Source organism: Thunnus maccoyii, chromosome 15, assembly GCF_910596095.1.
Source record: "Thunnus maccoyii chromosome 15, fThuMac1.1, whole genome shotgun sequence".
NCBI lineage: Eukaryota > Metazoa > Chordata > Actinopteri > Scombriformes > Scombridae > Thunnus > Thunnus maccoyii.
In genome coordinates, this window is record NC_056547.1 from 4,871,407 (window position 1) to 4,887,103 (window position 15,697).

At 39.5% G+C, this 15,697-nt stretch overlaps 2 protein-coding genes and 1 non-coding gene across 3 annotated transcripts in view; 2 read left to right on the forward strand and 1 right to left on the reverse strand.

Annotated features, from left to right (window-relative positions):
- The window catches only part of LOC121912555 (chloride channel protein 1-like), a 51,786-nt gene extending 40,208 nt beyond the window's left edge, over positions 1-11,578 (reverse strand). The window contains exons 1-2 of the mRNA XM_042434751.1: positions 11,491-11,578; positions 9,792-9,944 (exon numbers count right to left, since the gene is read on the reverse strand). Coding sequence (XP_042290685.1) covers positions 9,792-9,851 — 60 coding nt within the window. The 5' untranslated portion in view covers positions 9,852-9,944; positions 11,491-11,578. The remainder of the gene's footprint in view (positions 1-9,791; positions 9,945-11,490) is intronic.
- Positions 894-965, forward strand: trnae-uuc. The gene has a single exon. It is a non-coding gene; the product is annotated as a tRNA-Glu (tRNA).
- LOC121913474 (tyrosine-protein kinase STYK1-like) lies at positions 9,903-13,881 on the forward strand. Its single transcript, XM_042436127.1, has 4 exons — positions 9,903-9,962; positions 11,069-11,149; positions 11,485-11,664; positions 13,500-13,881. The coding sequence occupies exons 1-4, from the start codon at positions 9,903-9,905 to the stop codon at positions 13,704-13,706; spliced, it is 528 nt and encodes a 175-aa protein (XP_042292061.1). The 3' UTR covers positions 13,707-13,881.
- Positions 13,882-15,697: the final 1,816 nt, after the last annotated feature.

Genomic DNA, 15,697 nt, shown 5'->3' on the forward strand with positions numbered 1-15,697 from the left:
GTTTGCTTGTATCTCAGAGCCTTCCTTTCCGACGCATCTGCGGCCATTGACACACTGTCACTGACCCAAAAATAAACCCACCCGCTCACCGTCTGTCTCAGCATTACCAGGACCGCTCTGGACACACACACACACACACGCACACACACATACGCTACACACATACGCTACACACGCACGCATGGATCCTCACACAAACACACACACACACACACACTCTCTCTCTCTCTCACACACACACATATATTCTGACACGGTGTAAACGAGCTCCAGCTGGGGTTGCCCCCCCTTACACACACACACACACACACACACACAACGCCAAGCTAACTCCTGTGAAGTAAAGTCAGCAGTGAGTGAACCAGAAAGATTAAATCTAGTAAATTCATAGTGATACTGTACTTGCTCAATGATTGCTCAACATTTAAAGCGAAATGAGGTGCCTGCGTGCCGCCGCCGCCTGGGTCGATCCACGGCGACATCCTCGATCCGGGCTCGTCCAGGAGCTCCATCGAACACGACTACGGTGTTTGCATGTGAACAGATAGTGAGGGATTTCTTTGTCATTGCACTAGCAACTCCTACCGGCTAGTTAGAGCACCTGTGTGGGAGTTGGTAAAGATCTAAAGGGGCAACATGACCCTCCGTGCATGTCGGTCCCTTTCAGTTAAGCTCCTGCTGGCAGGTGAAAAGACCGGTGACTTTGTGTTTATCAAGAGGAAACACATGTGTCCCTGTCAGAAAGCACTAAGTATACTCTCATAGACTCTACAGAGCGGGCATTTCTACTGAAGCTTCACTCACTAACTGTCTTGCTTGTTTCTTAGTTTGCGGTTTAAACGTGGACGTGCTTTCTGGCTGTCAGTGAGGAATGACACAAGTGTTTCCTATAGTCCCATATGGTCTAGTGGTCAGGATTCCTGGTTTTCACCCAGGCGGCCCGGGTTCAATTCCCGGTGTGGGAAATCATGTTTAATGATTATAGCAGATCCTGTGTTTTATGTTCAATGTGAAGTTGAAGGCAGGAGTAGAGACGTCAGCTGTATGTGGTCAAGAGTCCAAGTTTTCACCCTGGTTTCTTCAAGTTAAGATCAGCTGTTGTAAGTCTCGTCAATTTTTATTTTATTAGATCCTAAACTGAGATGTCTACAGTTTTATGTAGGTAAATTTTCTGATGATTCTTCCTTAAATCGGCTCTTCTTTCAGTTATAGTTGTGTGTTTATCAGCCACAATGTAAGTCAAGTACACCGCTTTCATAATACTATATTAATACACAAAATCACACCAAATAATGTACACTAAATCTCTCAGAAAGCAGAGAGAAAATGTAATTCAACCAAAGTAAAAATATTACATTTTTGATATTTGGCTTGTCAAAAAAGGGTACGGAGGATTTTTCACATCTTCGTTTCTGACTGTGACATAACACGGCCGTAACAATACAGTGACGGGATCAACAGTGATGTAGCTAATGCTTCAGACCAAAGCACCCACAGAAGTTATGTGTCTTCCTAAAGGACAGTTTTACAGGACAAGTGTCTACAGCTGAACAAACACTGCTGTGACCTTTGTAGATCATACTGGTAACCATAAGATCATTGCACCGAGGTCTTACAAATACATGAAACAATTCATGTTTTGTCTGGTGAAATAATTTTAGTTCTAAATAGATAAGAATAGCCACGGTGAACCCTCTGCTATCAGTGTCTGCGGGTGTGTCTCAACACTCCAGCTTGACCTCCTTCAGGGAAGAAGGGTGGAGGTGTCCCAGCAGGTAAACAGTCATGATTATGCAGCAATACTGACCACACGTACACAAAGACACCAGCTTGACTTCCTTAAGGGAAGAAGGGCGGAGGTGTCCTAGCAGGTGAAAAGTCATGATTATGCAGCAATAATACTGACCACACACACAAAGACACCAGTGGGCACACCTTTCAGCTCAAATAAAAGCGCTATGTACATTGGAGTCTGTTTCTTTTATAGCCTGCGAGCGTGAGCATACAGTAAACAAACCCCTGAAGACTATCTAAAGGCTCCAGTACAACAGCAGCTTCAACACAGTGTAGTTTTTATCTGGAGGATCTAGTCGATAACCTTTCTGAAACCTCAGTTTGACACGTAAGATACAGTAACGTAAACATACGTGTTCCTGATTGAGCAACTATATATACATTTAGCATCATGAGGACATTATTACAAGGAGAGCATGAGGGAGAAATATAAAGCTAAGGCTTTGATAATGGAGGCCATTTTTATATATTTTTTTAATTGTTTGATTAAAGTAGATGTATGTAAACTTTTAACTCTTGGCACATTTTGACCACTAAGTTAAAATGGTTCCATTTCAGCCACACAGCAAACACAATAACATCAAGCAGATAAGTCCAACACTTTTTAAAAGTGATTTCTTAACAGTTTCCCCTTTGTTACATCATGGAAACTTTCTTGCTAAGTTGCTGTGGGGCACAGCAAACACAATAACACAGCAAACACAATAACACAGCAGTTCCTCAGCTGTTTCAACCAGTTTTCTCTACTACACATTACACTGCACTCATTTATTTGGATAGAAGTTCTTAAGTTTCTTTAGTTTTGAAGTTGCACCTCAACAATTATAAGATACAACATAAAACAAATCACAGGTGACAGAAAAATGTGTAATCTGTCGTTTCGCCTTCACTTAGTAACTTAAATACAGCATAGCGAGCGGTTTGGATGCTCGACACACATTCAAAAACCACATCAACAGTGACACACAAACACATATACGCACACAAATATGGACTGCAGGCTGCGTGCAGGTCATAAAGGCGATAAGGAAAAAGTGTTGGAGGGGTGGGTGTGGCTAACATGAGAGAGAGAGACAAAGGGAGGGAGAGTGAGAGAGAGAGAGACAGAGTCATAAGGAAATATACCGTGCAGCAGCATAGAGACAGAGATTCTAACCATACCATTATCTTCAGTGGAAATGTATCTGCCTGCGGATATCGACATGTGCATCGGCCTGACTGGGAAAACATGAGCAAACCGAGACTTGAATTTATACTCGTGCGACTCTAGAGTTATATGGCTCGCAGGGAGGAGAAACTACATGTTTTGGATGCGGGCGGCAGACAGAGTTTGACACCTGACGAGTCCCACAGAGTCAGCAGGGTAAGACAATGAACAACTCTGTTAAGGCAAATTAAATACTGTTGATGTGGGGGTGTAAAACACGCCAATTTAACAGTGGAAAAATCACTTGTTTGTGATTTTGTTTCCCAACACAAACAACAAAACATCAAATTTTATAGCGCAGAGTGCTCAGGTTTGGCCACTTCAAGTATTTTTAGGATTCACATTTACATATTTCAAATTAAAAGTATGTGTTTTAGAGCCTTATTATTTGTGGTATCATCCTAAACAGCATGCATGTGTTTTGACGGCACCGTTTTGTTTACTTGAACGTCTGTGTTTTTTCAACGGCATATTTTTGAGTGTCTGTCTGTTCTCACTGTTGAGTGTATCTGTATATACAGTGTGTGTGTGTGTGTGTCTGTTTGTGAGATGGCCCGGTCTATTGTTGTGCAGGCAGGTGTGTGTTGATGCAGGGGGAGTTACTGGTGCATATGAAAGTGAGGGAGTGATGCGGACAAACAGGTTGGGCCACATCCATTCTGTCTAAAAGGTTGACTCCGGTGCCGGTGTCAAGTATGTTTTGTCTTTAAAAAAATGCTTACTAAATACCAGTGTGACTGCGTGAGGGTGTGTGTGCATGTGTCACAATGAGAGTATGTTATAATAGAAATGTCAATGTTCTCAGAGGTGAGGATGACGATGAGTTATTGCCACACACTTGTACTTGTAGAGTAAATGTGTTGTCTTTGCTCTATTACATCACTGCAACCGCCAGTGTAGGTTTAAGTGTGTTTGGTGAAACTGTTCTTCAGGTGACAGAAGAGGACAAGGTAGGAATGTGAACTAATTATTAAGTGTTGTTTGACTGACAGCCTGTAAACTACTGATAGATAGAATAGTCGACTAAGGGACTAATGTATTCCACTGACACATCATATTTTTCTGTGATATTATGATTTAAATACAAGCTAAATAATCTGCTGTGATGATTAAACCAGAAACAGCAGAGCGTTTCAAGGGCAAACAGATTTATTCAAAGTTTTTAATTATTATTATTAATAAGTTAGATTTAAATGCTCTAAAATATATATTACAACTAAAATAAGAGATGAGGAGGTTGTCTCTTTCTCTCTCCGTGGTTATTACTTTATTAATTTATGACTTCATGATACAGAGCACATAGACATAAGCCCTGGCTGTTAACATTTATACATCCAGGCTTCATCTAATATCTGTTTCTTCATGTAAACAGACTATTCTCATGCTTATAATTAACAGTAAGTTTGGATAATGGTGATTGACAGGGGGAGGTTTTAGTAAAACCCGGAGGCTACCTGCAACATTTCAGATGGCGCGGTACTGTTGTGAACTCTTCAATCCCAGCCAATCACTGTTTTGATTCCACCAAAACATCCCATCTCTCTCTCTCTCTCTCTCTCTCTCTCTCTCTCTCTCTCTCTCACGGCTACATTTGTTAAACAAATCGAATGGACGGGAGGACAACAGCGCACGTGCCTCGACGACTTGGCCAGAATAAAAGTGGTTGCCGTGGCGATGGTTGTCCCTTACTTCTAACCTCCTGATTTTGATAACGTGATCTACTAGTTGTGTAAAATATGCTTATTTGAAAAGATCTAGGGCACAAGCTCAAATTTACATTGTCAAATGTGCTCGGAGGATATTTGCATACAAGCGCAGACACAGTGTCCCCCCCCCTCCTCCCCCCTGCATTCAGTACACACACACACTTCCCCTGAAGCTTCATGTTCTCCATCAGTTATGTTTCACTTCCCTTGTTATTATCATTGTGTTCCGTTACCATTGTGTTTGCTTTACAGATACTGCACTTTGTTAGTCGTGTTATCGGTGGAAACCTGCTTATTTAAGGATTAGTCGGGTTAAATACTGTATATACAACATTACAGCTGCAGGGAGTTTCCTGCATAGAGAGCTTTCTAAAAAACTTGACTACAACACTCAAAACAATTACCCACTGTGTATGCATTTACAGAATTACTCCATGGTGACCCTTGTTGAAAAGACAATGCATCAGATTGACAGGCTAGCAGTGGCCATGCACATTATAATTCATTTCCCTCATACATTGTCTTTACAAATGGCTCATTGCTTCCTTTTTAAAATTATAACAATTATAAAACAATCCTTAACTCTCTCTGAAACCCTAAAATCTACAAACCAACCAATCAGCTCCTTATATAGGCAGGTAATATATCTCAATAAGTGACAAGAACAGGTTGCGAAACATAGTTGCAACAGATAGTAAAAGTGTCCGGTAAGATCACTGGCTTTGAAGTGATACCTGACGTAAGGACCCGAGTTATATTACAGTGTCCTCTTCATCCTCTGTACACAGAGTTCGAGATTCCTCGCTCCGGGTAGAGATTTAGACCACCAGAGGTCTAACAGTGAATCATTGCTTGTTAATACTCATGATGACCCAGCTGATGAGGAGTTTCTCATATATCTATTGAGGGGGGGGGTTGTGGGGATGTTGTTTTAACCTTTGACCGTTAGACTGAATGGCTGGTGGCTAAACATACTCTACATTTTGTGGTGTCACTTGGTGTATACATGTATTTTTATGTATTTGATCATGTTTAATGCACTTTGGTCAGTCTGTTTTCTATGTTTTACTTGGCTGTAAGATGAATTTCCCCCACAATGACACTATACTGTACACAAAAATATGACACCATTGAAATCAATAACACTTCTAAAGTAATGCTAAAATATATCTGTTATATCAGAAGTTTAATGAGCTACTGAATGCCAAGTTCTCATTTCAAAACTTGGATTTCGGGTCACTGCTGAGCACTGGTAATACTGATCTCTGCTCCTTTATTATCTCTGTAACTGATAGCTGCTTAACTAAACACATAGAGAACAAGTAACTGAGAACTCTCCTTTTTATTTGCTATGTGAGTCCAGATGAAAAAAGGTCACAGACAGTAAATGCTAACAGCATCTCTCTTGGTGTGTGTTCTGCTGTTTACTGAACTTCACTGATAGCTCGTTAGGCTCAGTTCAACTCTGAACAGGCTGCTTCATCCAGCTACTATATACAGTTATTGGAGAGGCAGATGCTGCACCGCTCTGTCTAAGCTTAAAGGGGATTTAGGCTTGCTGCTGAGCAGAGGTAATGTTGATCTCTTCCCCCAGCTGATAGTAATGTTGATCTATCTGTGTTCCTGTCTTCCTCTCCAGCATGTCATCCAACTCCACGGCCGATAATCTGTGTGCACCGGACGACAACCTATGTAGTAAGGACACCACTGTCACTCTTCCTCGCTCTCTTTTATCATCTTCTATCCTTAAATTAGCGGGACATCTTTCCATTTTTCTCTTGTTTTTAATCTTTATTGATGATTATTGTGATTTTCTAGCTTTTGCATTTTGACTCTGGTTAATTTCTCTTCATATTCATCAAATTTTTCAGTTCTCTGCTATCTGTTTTCATTAAAGATCCCCTCTAGATATATTTTAATAATTTGTGTCTGATATTTCTACAAATAAGTTCAATCACCTCATTCAAATCCTTAAAATGACGTCTGATCTCTGTGCCTCATTGAAAAAAATCCTCCTCCAGCAGATGGATGTGAACACGCTCTTCTAGTGTCAAACTCTGCACATACTGTCCATACCGACAGTTACCTCATTCTGGCTGTAAACCGACAGCGGTGCATCAGCAGACAAACCGTGAATGCTTCTGCTGAGGTGTTGACATGAAATGAAGAGTTTGGTTCAAAGCCACACAGACGTTTACTCTTCAAATCTTTGGTGTCTTGGTATTGAACAAGCGTGAAGTATATGGTTAGATTCATTTATTTAACTGCTAGGCGATATTGTCACATTTAACACTGGAGCTCTAAATGATGTGTGATTACACGACCAGATGGTGTAATAACTGTTTAATGACTGTTACTGCTGGGAAGCCTTTGTGTTCACACAGTTATTCAATTATGATAATATGTTAAAATGGTCGACAATAATGTAAAGACCATAACAGTCAGATTATTCAACATGTTTCTCCCATCATCTCAGCAGGTTTCTGTTAAATACTCCAAAGAGCTGATAGATCTGCACGTTTAACTATATTACCAAGTATTAATAATGTGACACACAAGTCCTATCTTGAGTTGACTTTTTCCAGGAAGAACACCTTTTTTAAAATAGTTAACGATCATTTCAGGCAGGTTCTTTAAGGTGAGTATTTGTTTAAAAAGAATAGAATGGGTGTAACATGTATAGTAAGGAGTTGTATTGAGTTTTTATAGGGCAAAGGTGTTTCAAGTTCGAGCCTTTAACGACAGTGACAACAAACGATTTATGTCCTTCTGTACGTCCCCGACCACACCTAAGAATGTGCCCAAACCAGACCGCAACGTTCACCAGGACCAGTGCTTTTACATTCTAGTTTCATCCGTCTAACATTAGATTGACTTCAGGATTTCAACAGCAGCTGCAGGTGTGTAAATTGATGGATTAGTTACTACTAACATGCTCTTGCGGTAATGTTGTATAAGGGTGTGTGTGTGTGTGTGTCTACTCAGGCAATCAGTCAGTGAAGGGTCAATATGGGGGATTATGAAATCAAAGCCGTAAATAAATGAAAACTGAATGAATACATAGAGAGCCGGAGAAATTCAAATAAAGGAGTAAAAATGATTGCCATGTTAAAAAAAAAAAAATCCTCCTTTAGTTATAAATTTCTACATTTTACAGTTAATAATATGCTGATAAAAAGTCTCAGCTGGTGTGTAAACTCTCTGGCACGGCAATCAAACAAATGACATTAAAGAGAATACATATAATGAAAGAATCAGTGCTGTGTACATGTGTTATTCTCTGGGTGTGAGATCATGACTCATCTCAGTTCACTGAGGCCAGTCTGACTGTCTAATTACTGGCTGATTGTGTTACATTAACAATGCAGCAGGACAAAAGTTGTTTCAGCCAAGTGAGGCAAAGGTATTGAGCGCTGCAATGACATGACAATGACATGCTGTTGTCCTAACATGCTGTCAACATGCCTCGACTGATGCAGCCTCATTATCATAGTGATTAAAAAGTAGAGAAATACAGATAAAATGACAATGATTGATTTGATTATAGTCGGATTAACAGTGGAGATTTCTGCAGATCTATGAGTTAATTTTCTAGCTTGTACCATTACAATGAGCATATCATGATCAGCTAGTTATACATCAACATTTCAACACAGTCATAAAAGGGGATCTAATGTGAGGATGTTTTTAAAGAGAGAACATCCTGTCATGACTTCAGAGGTCCAACAGTTGTAACAGCCAACATTTTCATCCTGTCAAAGTTCCCTAAAGTCAGACACTGAAACCAAACCTGCACCAAACAGTGTGATTAGGAATTTGTGTATTTGCACATCCGCTGCGAGACACAAAATGCATGCACACAAGCCACACTACTTACTGTCCTAACTCAAGTAGAAGAAACACACGGGTCGGACCTGTGACATTTCAGCTGTGTGACGCTTTTTCTCATCAGAGCGACTTGTCACTGTGCACACCATTAAACCTGGTACAACATAGTGTTGAGAATGCTTCAACTCTTCTTGGACCTGACATTTATACATGAACCCCCCTCTCTCTCTCTCTCTCTATCTGTCTGTCTCTCTCTCTCTCTCTCTCAGGAATCCGGGAGCATGAGCAGGCGGTGATTATCGTCCCTACGCTGCTCCTCTTTGCCACACTGGTCGTCTTACTGTTCCTGTTCTTCAAGAGGTTTTGTCCCAAACGGAAGCGGACACGGACCGCTGCCCCTCAACGCTACCACAGCTCCACGCACAGACACACGCAGAGGAACAGCCACAGGCATCAGCTGCAGGGTATCGATGGTGAGCGAACATGCTTTATTTTGTCACATTAATGTCAGACACCGCAGGGATACGGTCAGGGTGAAGCAAACATGTTTAAGAACTACTTTTCCAAGTCAACATACAGCACAGATGCATCATGATTTCCTGCTTTCTATTTCTCTTTCTCTCTAGCGCCCCCTGGGCTAAACCCACTGGAACATGAGGAGCTGCCAATGTCAGTTCAACAAGTGCAGCAGAGGGTAGTGCCCACTCTCGCTGCAGTACCGCAGACGTCCACACAAAGGCATCATGGAGCCTTTAGCCAGGTCACTGCCCTGCCACTGTCCTTTTCCATCAAGCCTGATAACACAGTCACCCTCTACAGAGCCCGCATGGACAACAGGGACGTTGTCCTGAGGGTGCTGAAAGGTAAACTGAGTTGTCCTGGACTGACAGCTGATAAATGCATCCCTGCTGAATTAGTGCAGTTTTGTTTTACTCGTTTCAGCCACATAAAAATACAAAGAATGGTCTGGTAACCAGTTTATATTGAGATTGTAGAGTTTTATACTGTTTTATGAACCTGGTTTTACTTCATATCAGAGTTTACACAATCAGTAGCACAAGTTCAAAAGCTATAAATGTGTTGATGGTTCTTGTGACTTGTCCAATTGAAAAGACAAAGTTAAATCCTTATAATAAAAAAACAACTAAATATTCAATAGAGTGTGATTAGGAAGCAGGGTACTGTTGCTCATAGAAACTGCCCCTGTTGAGTAAAGATCACAAACTTACTAAACCTCTTCCACAGATACAACAAACCAGAGTGAGAAGCAGCATTTCTTGGGTTTTGCCTCCTTCGTGTCTGGACTGGGGCCGCATCCCTTCCTACCTGCACTGCTGGGTGTGGTTTCAGTGCAGTCGCCCCTGACGATGGTTGTGGAGGAGCTGCATCAGAGGGACCTGCTGGGATTCCTGTGGAGATGTAGACAGGTACAGTAATCTATTACCTTCCACCACAAAAGTAAAATATACTCAGGGTGTCAGAGACAGTTTTACGATCTGGTTTATATTTAATCTGCAAGCTGTAAAACTTACTGGTGACCTGAGTCACATCTATATAACGTATAGAATGTCATAATCTCAAACAGAATACAGGAGCTTTATCAGTCTAGTACAAAACTTTTTATAAGCTCATTTGTGTTAATAAGCAAAGCTGACTTGTTAAACATATACCATCTAGAAGAAGAACTATTCTGTTTGCAGGGTGACGGTGAATTTTTCAGACTTTGCATATTTGTACTGGAAGGTTTGTGGATCTGAATGTTCCCAAAATGTTTTAATATATATATATTTAAACATTTTGGGAACAAAATGTTTTAATATTAATATATATATATATATATTGTCTGAAGGTTTATTTAAAGAGCAAAAAAGGGTAAAGTTAAAGGGAACTCCACAGATTTACACATCAAAGTCTGTTTACAGTAGTTGGGGAGTAGTCAAGTAAATCTTTTTTTGTACAGACCAGTATCATAAATTTGCCTCAGGGCGATTTATAATCTGTACAGAAAATCATCCTCCATTCAGCTGAGGAAAAACTCCTCAAAAATACGTAATAATATATGAAAAATGTTTGTAAGACTGAAACCTGTAAAGTAATTCAAATCTTTCACTCCAAACAAAATCAATGACACTGAAATGGGCTGTATATTCTTCACACCATGACTGTATAATGACTGTACATCATTTTATAAAGTATGATAATCACTTGGTTATGAACTCCCAAATGCTTGGCATGGCAAATGATAAAGTCATGACTGCTGTTGGCCTTTGAGGGGCAGTAGAGGGTAATATATCATGTTACTGAAAGAGAGTGAAACTATTATCCATAGTTACTCAACAGAGACAGTTACAGTATGTTCACCTGCTTCTATTATAAGTTACAGGAAAAGTAGTCCGATACACTCATGTTCCAGTGTAGCAGCAGCGTAGAGAGAGGAGTTTGTCACTATACATAAAAGACAGGTCTGGCAGAATGACTCAAAAGGTGAGACTAACAATAATATAAACATGTTTCTCCTTTTCTCTCACTGAAGGATAACTCAGGTTTTGAGACTTCGTGTGACATGACAGAGAAGAGGATCTTCACCATGGCGGGACAGGTGGCCTCTGCTCTGGTTGGTTATCTGTCTGTCTCTCTCCCTACGTCATGGACCAAAATACTGTATATGTGGAAATTATTTGAAGAGGGATTTCATTTTGTCTCCCTGCTTGTCTCAATCTATCTGTATATTAATTTTCATTATTTTGTGGCAAACTCAGCTAAAGTCTCTTAGTTTATAGTTTATTTTTTATTGGTTTAGTTTAAACCAAATACAATGTTAATTAAGTGTGAATGCAGTTAAAACTACTAATCATCATCTACTTAATCATAATAACTATACTGAAGTCCGGAGTCAGGTCCTAAAAGCAGCATCCTTCTCTTCTCCGTCTTCATCTGAACATCTTCTAGGAGTACCTGCACAGTCAGCGCTGCGTTCACGGCAACGTGGGAGCTCGCAGCGTCCTGGTTGGCGGAGATCTGACAGCAAAGCTGTGGGGACTGGGCTCGGCCTACCGCAGGACAACACAAGTCGATTCTCCAGGAGAAGTGGAGCACATGGAGCTGAGAAAGTGGCAGGCCCCCGAAGTGCTGTCCAGGAGAGATGTCAGTCAGAGCAGTGATGTGTGAGTGCCCGAGTCCTCAGTGAGAATATTAAAACTGAATATAAAGCATGTCATTGAAATGTCCCGGCCAGAGTTGAATAAAGAGGGAGACAGATGCTGCTGCTTGACTACTATCACAACTCATTTTAAGTTGTTGAAAAACTTACATATTTGACACATTTCGCCACATTTCTTGTGCATAATTTAGATAAGTGAAAAATGTGTGTGTGTGTTTGAAAATGCTCATGTTTATTCCAGTGTTTCTACCTTATTGTTGGGGGACATAAAGTAAACATTTCTCTACTGTCTTTACACCGGTATATTTAGTTTCATTCTTCTCTCCCTTTTATTTACATAATGCCCTTCTTTAAGTTTTTTTTTTTTTGTCCTTTTTGCAGATGGTCCTTTGGTATCCTGCTCTATGAAATGGTCACACTAGGTAGGTGTTGTTTAGAAATTCCTATATTCATACAATAGTACAATTACACCAGATAGCCTGAACATTTCAATCTAATACTGTCCTTCCATGTATACAGGTGACCCACCGTTTGCTCAGCTAATGGCCACTGAACTCCTGCAGTACCTCCAAAGAGGAAGGCAACTCAATCGACCGGCCTCCTGCTCCAACTCACTGTAAGAGCGACAGCAGAGCACATGAGTTATAACATTATAGATGGCCAACTTTTGCACACCGCCAACCCCCAGTAGCACAATTATAACAGACTCTTTGGAGGCCGTCATTACCCACAAATCATTTAATATCAACTCCTCAGATACAAAATCAAATGTGCATTTTCCTTTGATTCAGCCATCATTTGGACTGCTATTCAAGCAGTTATGGTTTTAACAATATGATGGTTCTTGACAAGATTTTCCACCGGTGACAATACTCCATCACACCTGAAATTAATTAGGTCAATTAAGGCAGATTTTCTGAATTTATTTTATTTGGGCAAAGTTCTTATATGGCTGTAGACAAAATTAAAAACACACATTTGAGACATTTCGCTCATTTGATGTTGAAAAAAAGTTTCTTCTAAAAACGACTCATAATAATAATAAGATATTTTGGTAACACTACTTGTCAACAAGCCTATTAAACTAACCACAAACACTACACAATTGCCTGTTGCAGTAGTTGCATGACTATGTTACCCAAATGATGCATCAGCCATTTTAATTTTGAGAACACTTATTATTTCTGACTCTAACTGAAGAACGTATTATATCATTATAACGGAAAATGGTAAAGAAAATGCAGTGGAAATATGAGAATTCTGCACCATTTTCTTCACAGTTCGGGCATTTGGTGCCTCACTGTAATGTTAACATTTCAATTCAAAGGTATAAACTGCATATTTTTGAGCCAGCCACTAACTACACTTCGCAGCAGAAAACCAGTAACCTTTCCTGCCATAGAGTCCAGTCAGTTTGCCATTCCTTGATTTATCTTAACGTTAACCGTTAACTGTTAGCATGGCTAACAAGAAAGCACTGTCAGTTAACGTATTCTTAAGCAAGCAGGTCAAATATGAAACTGGAACATATAAAACGGCTTTTTGTTTGGGTTTTTGTTTGTTTGTTTTATTTACTTTATTACTTTACTTATTACTATACATTTGTCAAATTTCTAGTTAAGTTAACTGACTAACTAGCTGACTAACTGCCGACATCATGTTAACGGTTAACCGTTAGCCTTAAGCTAGCCAGTTCCAACTGCAAAAAAGGGCACATAACTCAGCACATCATCAAAATGTTGTAATAATGTAAATAAATAATTATAATAATAAATAATTTGCCGAAGTTTGACAGTCTTTTACCCTGGCTTGTAGATACTCCATCATCAAGTCGTGCTGCCAGTGGGACCCCCAGCAACGTCTCTCCATGTCGGAGCTAATTCGAAAACTTCAGGCGGGAGAGAAATCAGCCAATGGGAGGACAGTTCTCAGAGTGCCTGAGCCACTGAACATCGAGAAATACCTGAGGGAGGCGGGATATGGAGAAGCCTACAATTATGCTGTGCTTTGATTGGCTAAGAGTGCCATCAGTCAGGACTATATTGGTGCTGTACCGGCCTACTGTCCAATTGATTCTTTTTTATTAAGGCCTAATGAAAAATAATTTAACTTGTTCGTAAATCCATTTTTTTATACTTGTTTATATTGTTAGAACACTTATAAAGCACATCCACTTAATATGTTTAAAGAGTAATATATGGATTGTAAATATGTTTTTCTGTAAACTGTAAAGAACTAATATAATGACAGAAAATATTGCATGTTTCCGATGCTTTTTAAATGTAACAAAAGATTATAGGAACACAGCCTCTCAGAAATGAACAGCAGATAATGGAAGGATGCACTTTACATTACAGATCCCAAGAGACTGAAGTGACCATAATACCGCACTATAAATACTATGGAAAACAATGCTGCTCTTTTATTATGTCTTCTACATTGACCATTAAATGATGAGGATGCTGACTATTTGTTTGGGATTATTGTCTGGGACTATTTATGCAAATGCATACAGAACATGCTTATGCAGGGTTATCATTGTGAAATGACTCAGCCAGACAGAAACAAAATGTCAGCTGAAGACAGTTTGACAAACCCCATGAATTAATGTTAATTAGCTAACCAGATAAAAACAGCTGCCAACAATCAATGGCCGCAGGCTAAACCTGAGACTTTGTCTACACCTGTTTGAAATCAAGATTTTCAACTGGCAAAACAGTCACTGTTCTGAACCTTATTACAACATCACAGCTCGAAGTAAAAACAATTGAACATTGGAAGTTAAGTACAATTTTGAGTTACTTGTACTTTTATTTGAGTATTTCCATTTTATGCTACTTTATACTTCCACTCCACTACATTTCAGAGGGAAATATTGTACTTTCTCCTACACTATTTTATCAATATTTCATCAATTTTATTATTTTATTTATTTATTTGACAGCTTTAGTTACTTTTCAGATGAAGATTTGACTCAATGGATAATATAATAAGCTTTTAAAATACAACACATTGTTAAAGATGAAACCAGTGGTTTCCAACCTTTTTGGCTTCTGACGTCTTACAAAAAGCAGTGTGTAGTCGGGGTCACATTTCACATGTCTATGAGTTGTTAACAGCTCCACCAAATAGTGAATTTTCAAAAATATGTTCAGATGATCCAATATTTCAGCAAAAATCAAAGATTAGACAAAAAATCCAAAAACTAAGAATACATTTGTGTATCAGAACTTTGTTTTTTCTTCTTTCCTCTCCCATTAATCATCTCACGACCCCTCAGATTTATCTGCTGACCCTTTGGAGGGGCCAGACCCCTAGGTTGGGAACCACTGGACTAACCTAGTTAACTGTATATAAAGTAGTGTGAACTAGCTCCACCTCCAGCAGCTACAACAGTAACATGCTGCTCTAACACTGATGCTTCAGTATTAATAATCTAATGATGTCATATATAATAATATATCAGTCAGAGGGACCAAACCACTACTTTTACTGCAATACTTTAACTACATCAAGCTCATAATACTTATGTACTTTTACTGCAATACTTTTAAGTACATTTTACATTTTCCTGCTTATGTACATTTACTTGAGTAGGATTTTTCATGCAGGACTTTTACTTGTAATGGAGTATTTTTACATTGATGTATTGGAGTACTTCTTCCATCACTGAACAGTGTTACATTTGACCCATCAGATTGTTCGGCCTTAGTGTTTCTTACCTTACATTAAACTTTAGCAACAACCTTAGCCCTAACAAGTCATCTCTGTGACACCTAACCCCAAGAGGATCTTCTTGAGGACTGAAATTTCTATTCAGGTCCTGAATCAGGTCAAAGAATACAGCACAGCTTGATGCCCATAGCAACAGTAACTAAAGGATGGAGGATGGAGACTAATGAATGTTAATTTTTAAGCATTGCACTGCTGAGAAAGACCCTGTTTGCTCAAATAACTCTCCCAATAAACCTGTAATTATCTTTTTCTCACCTGTCAAACAGG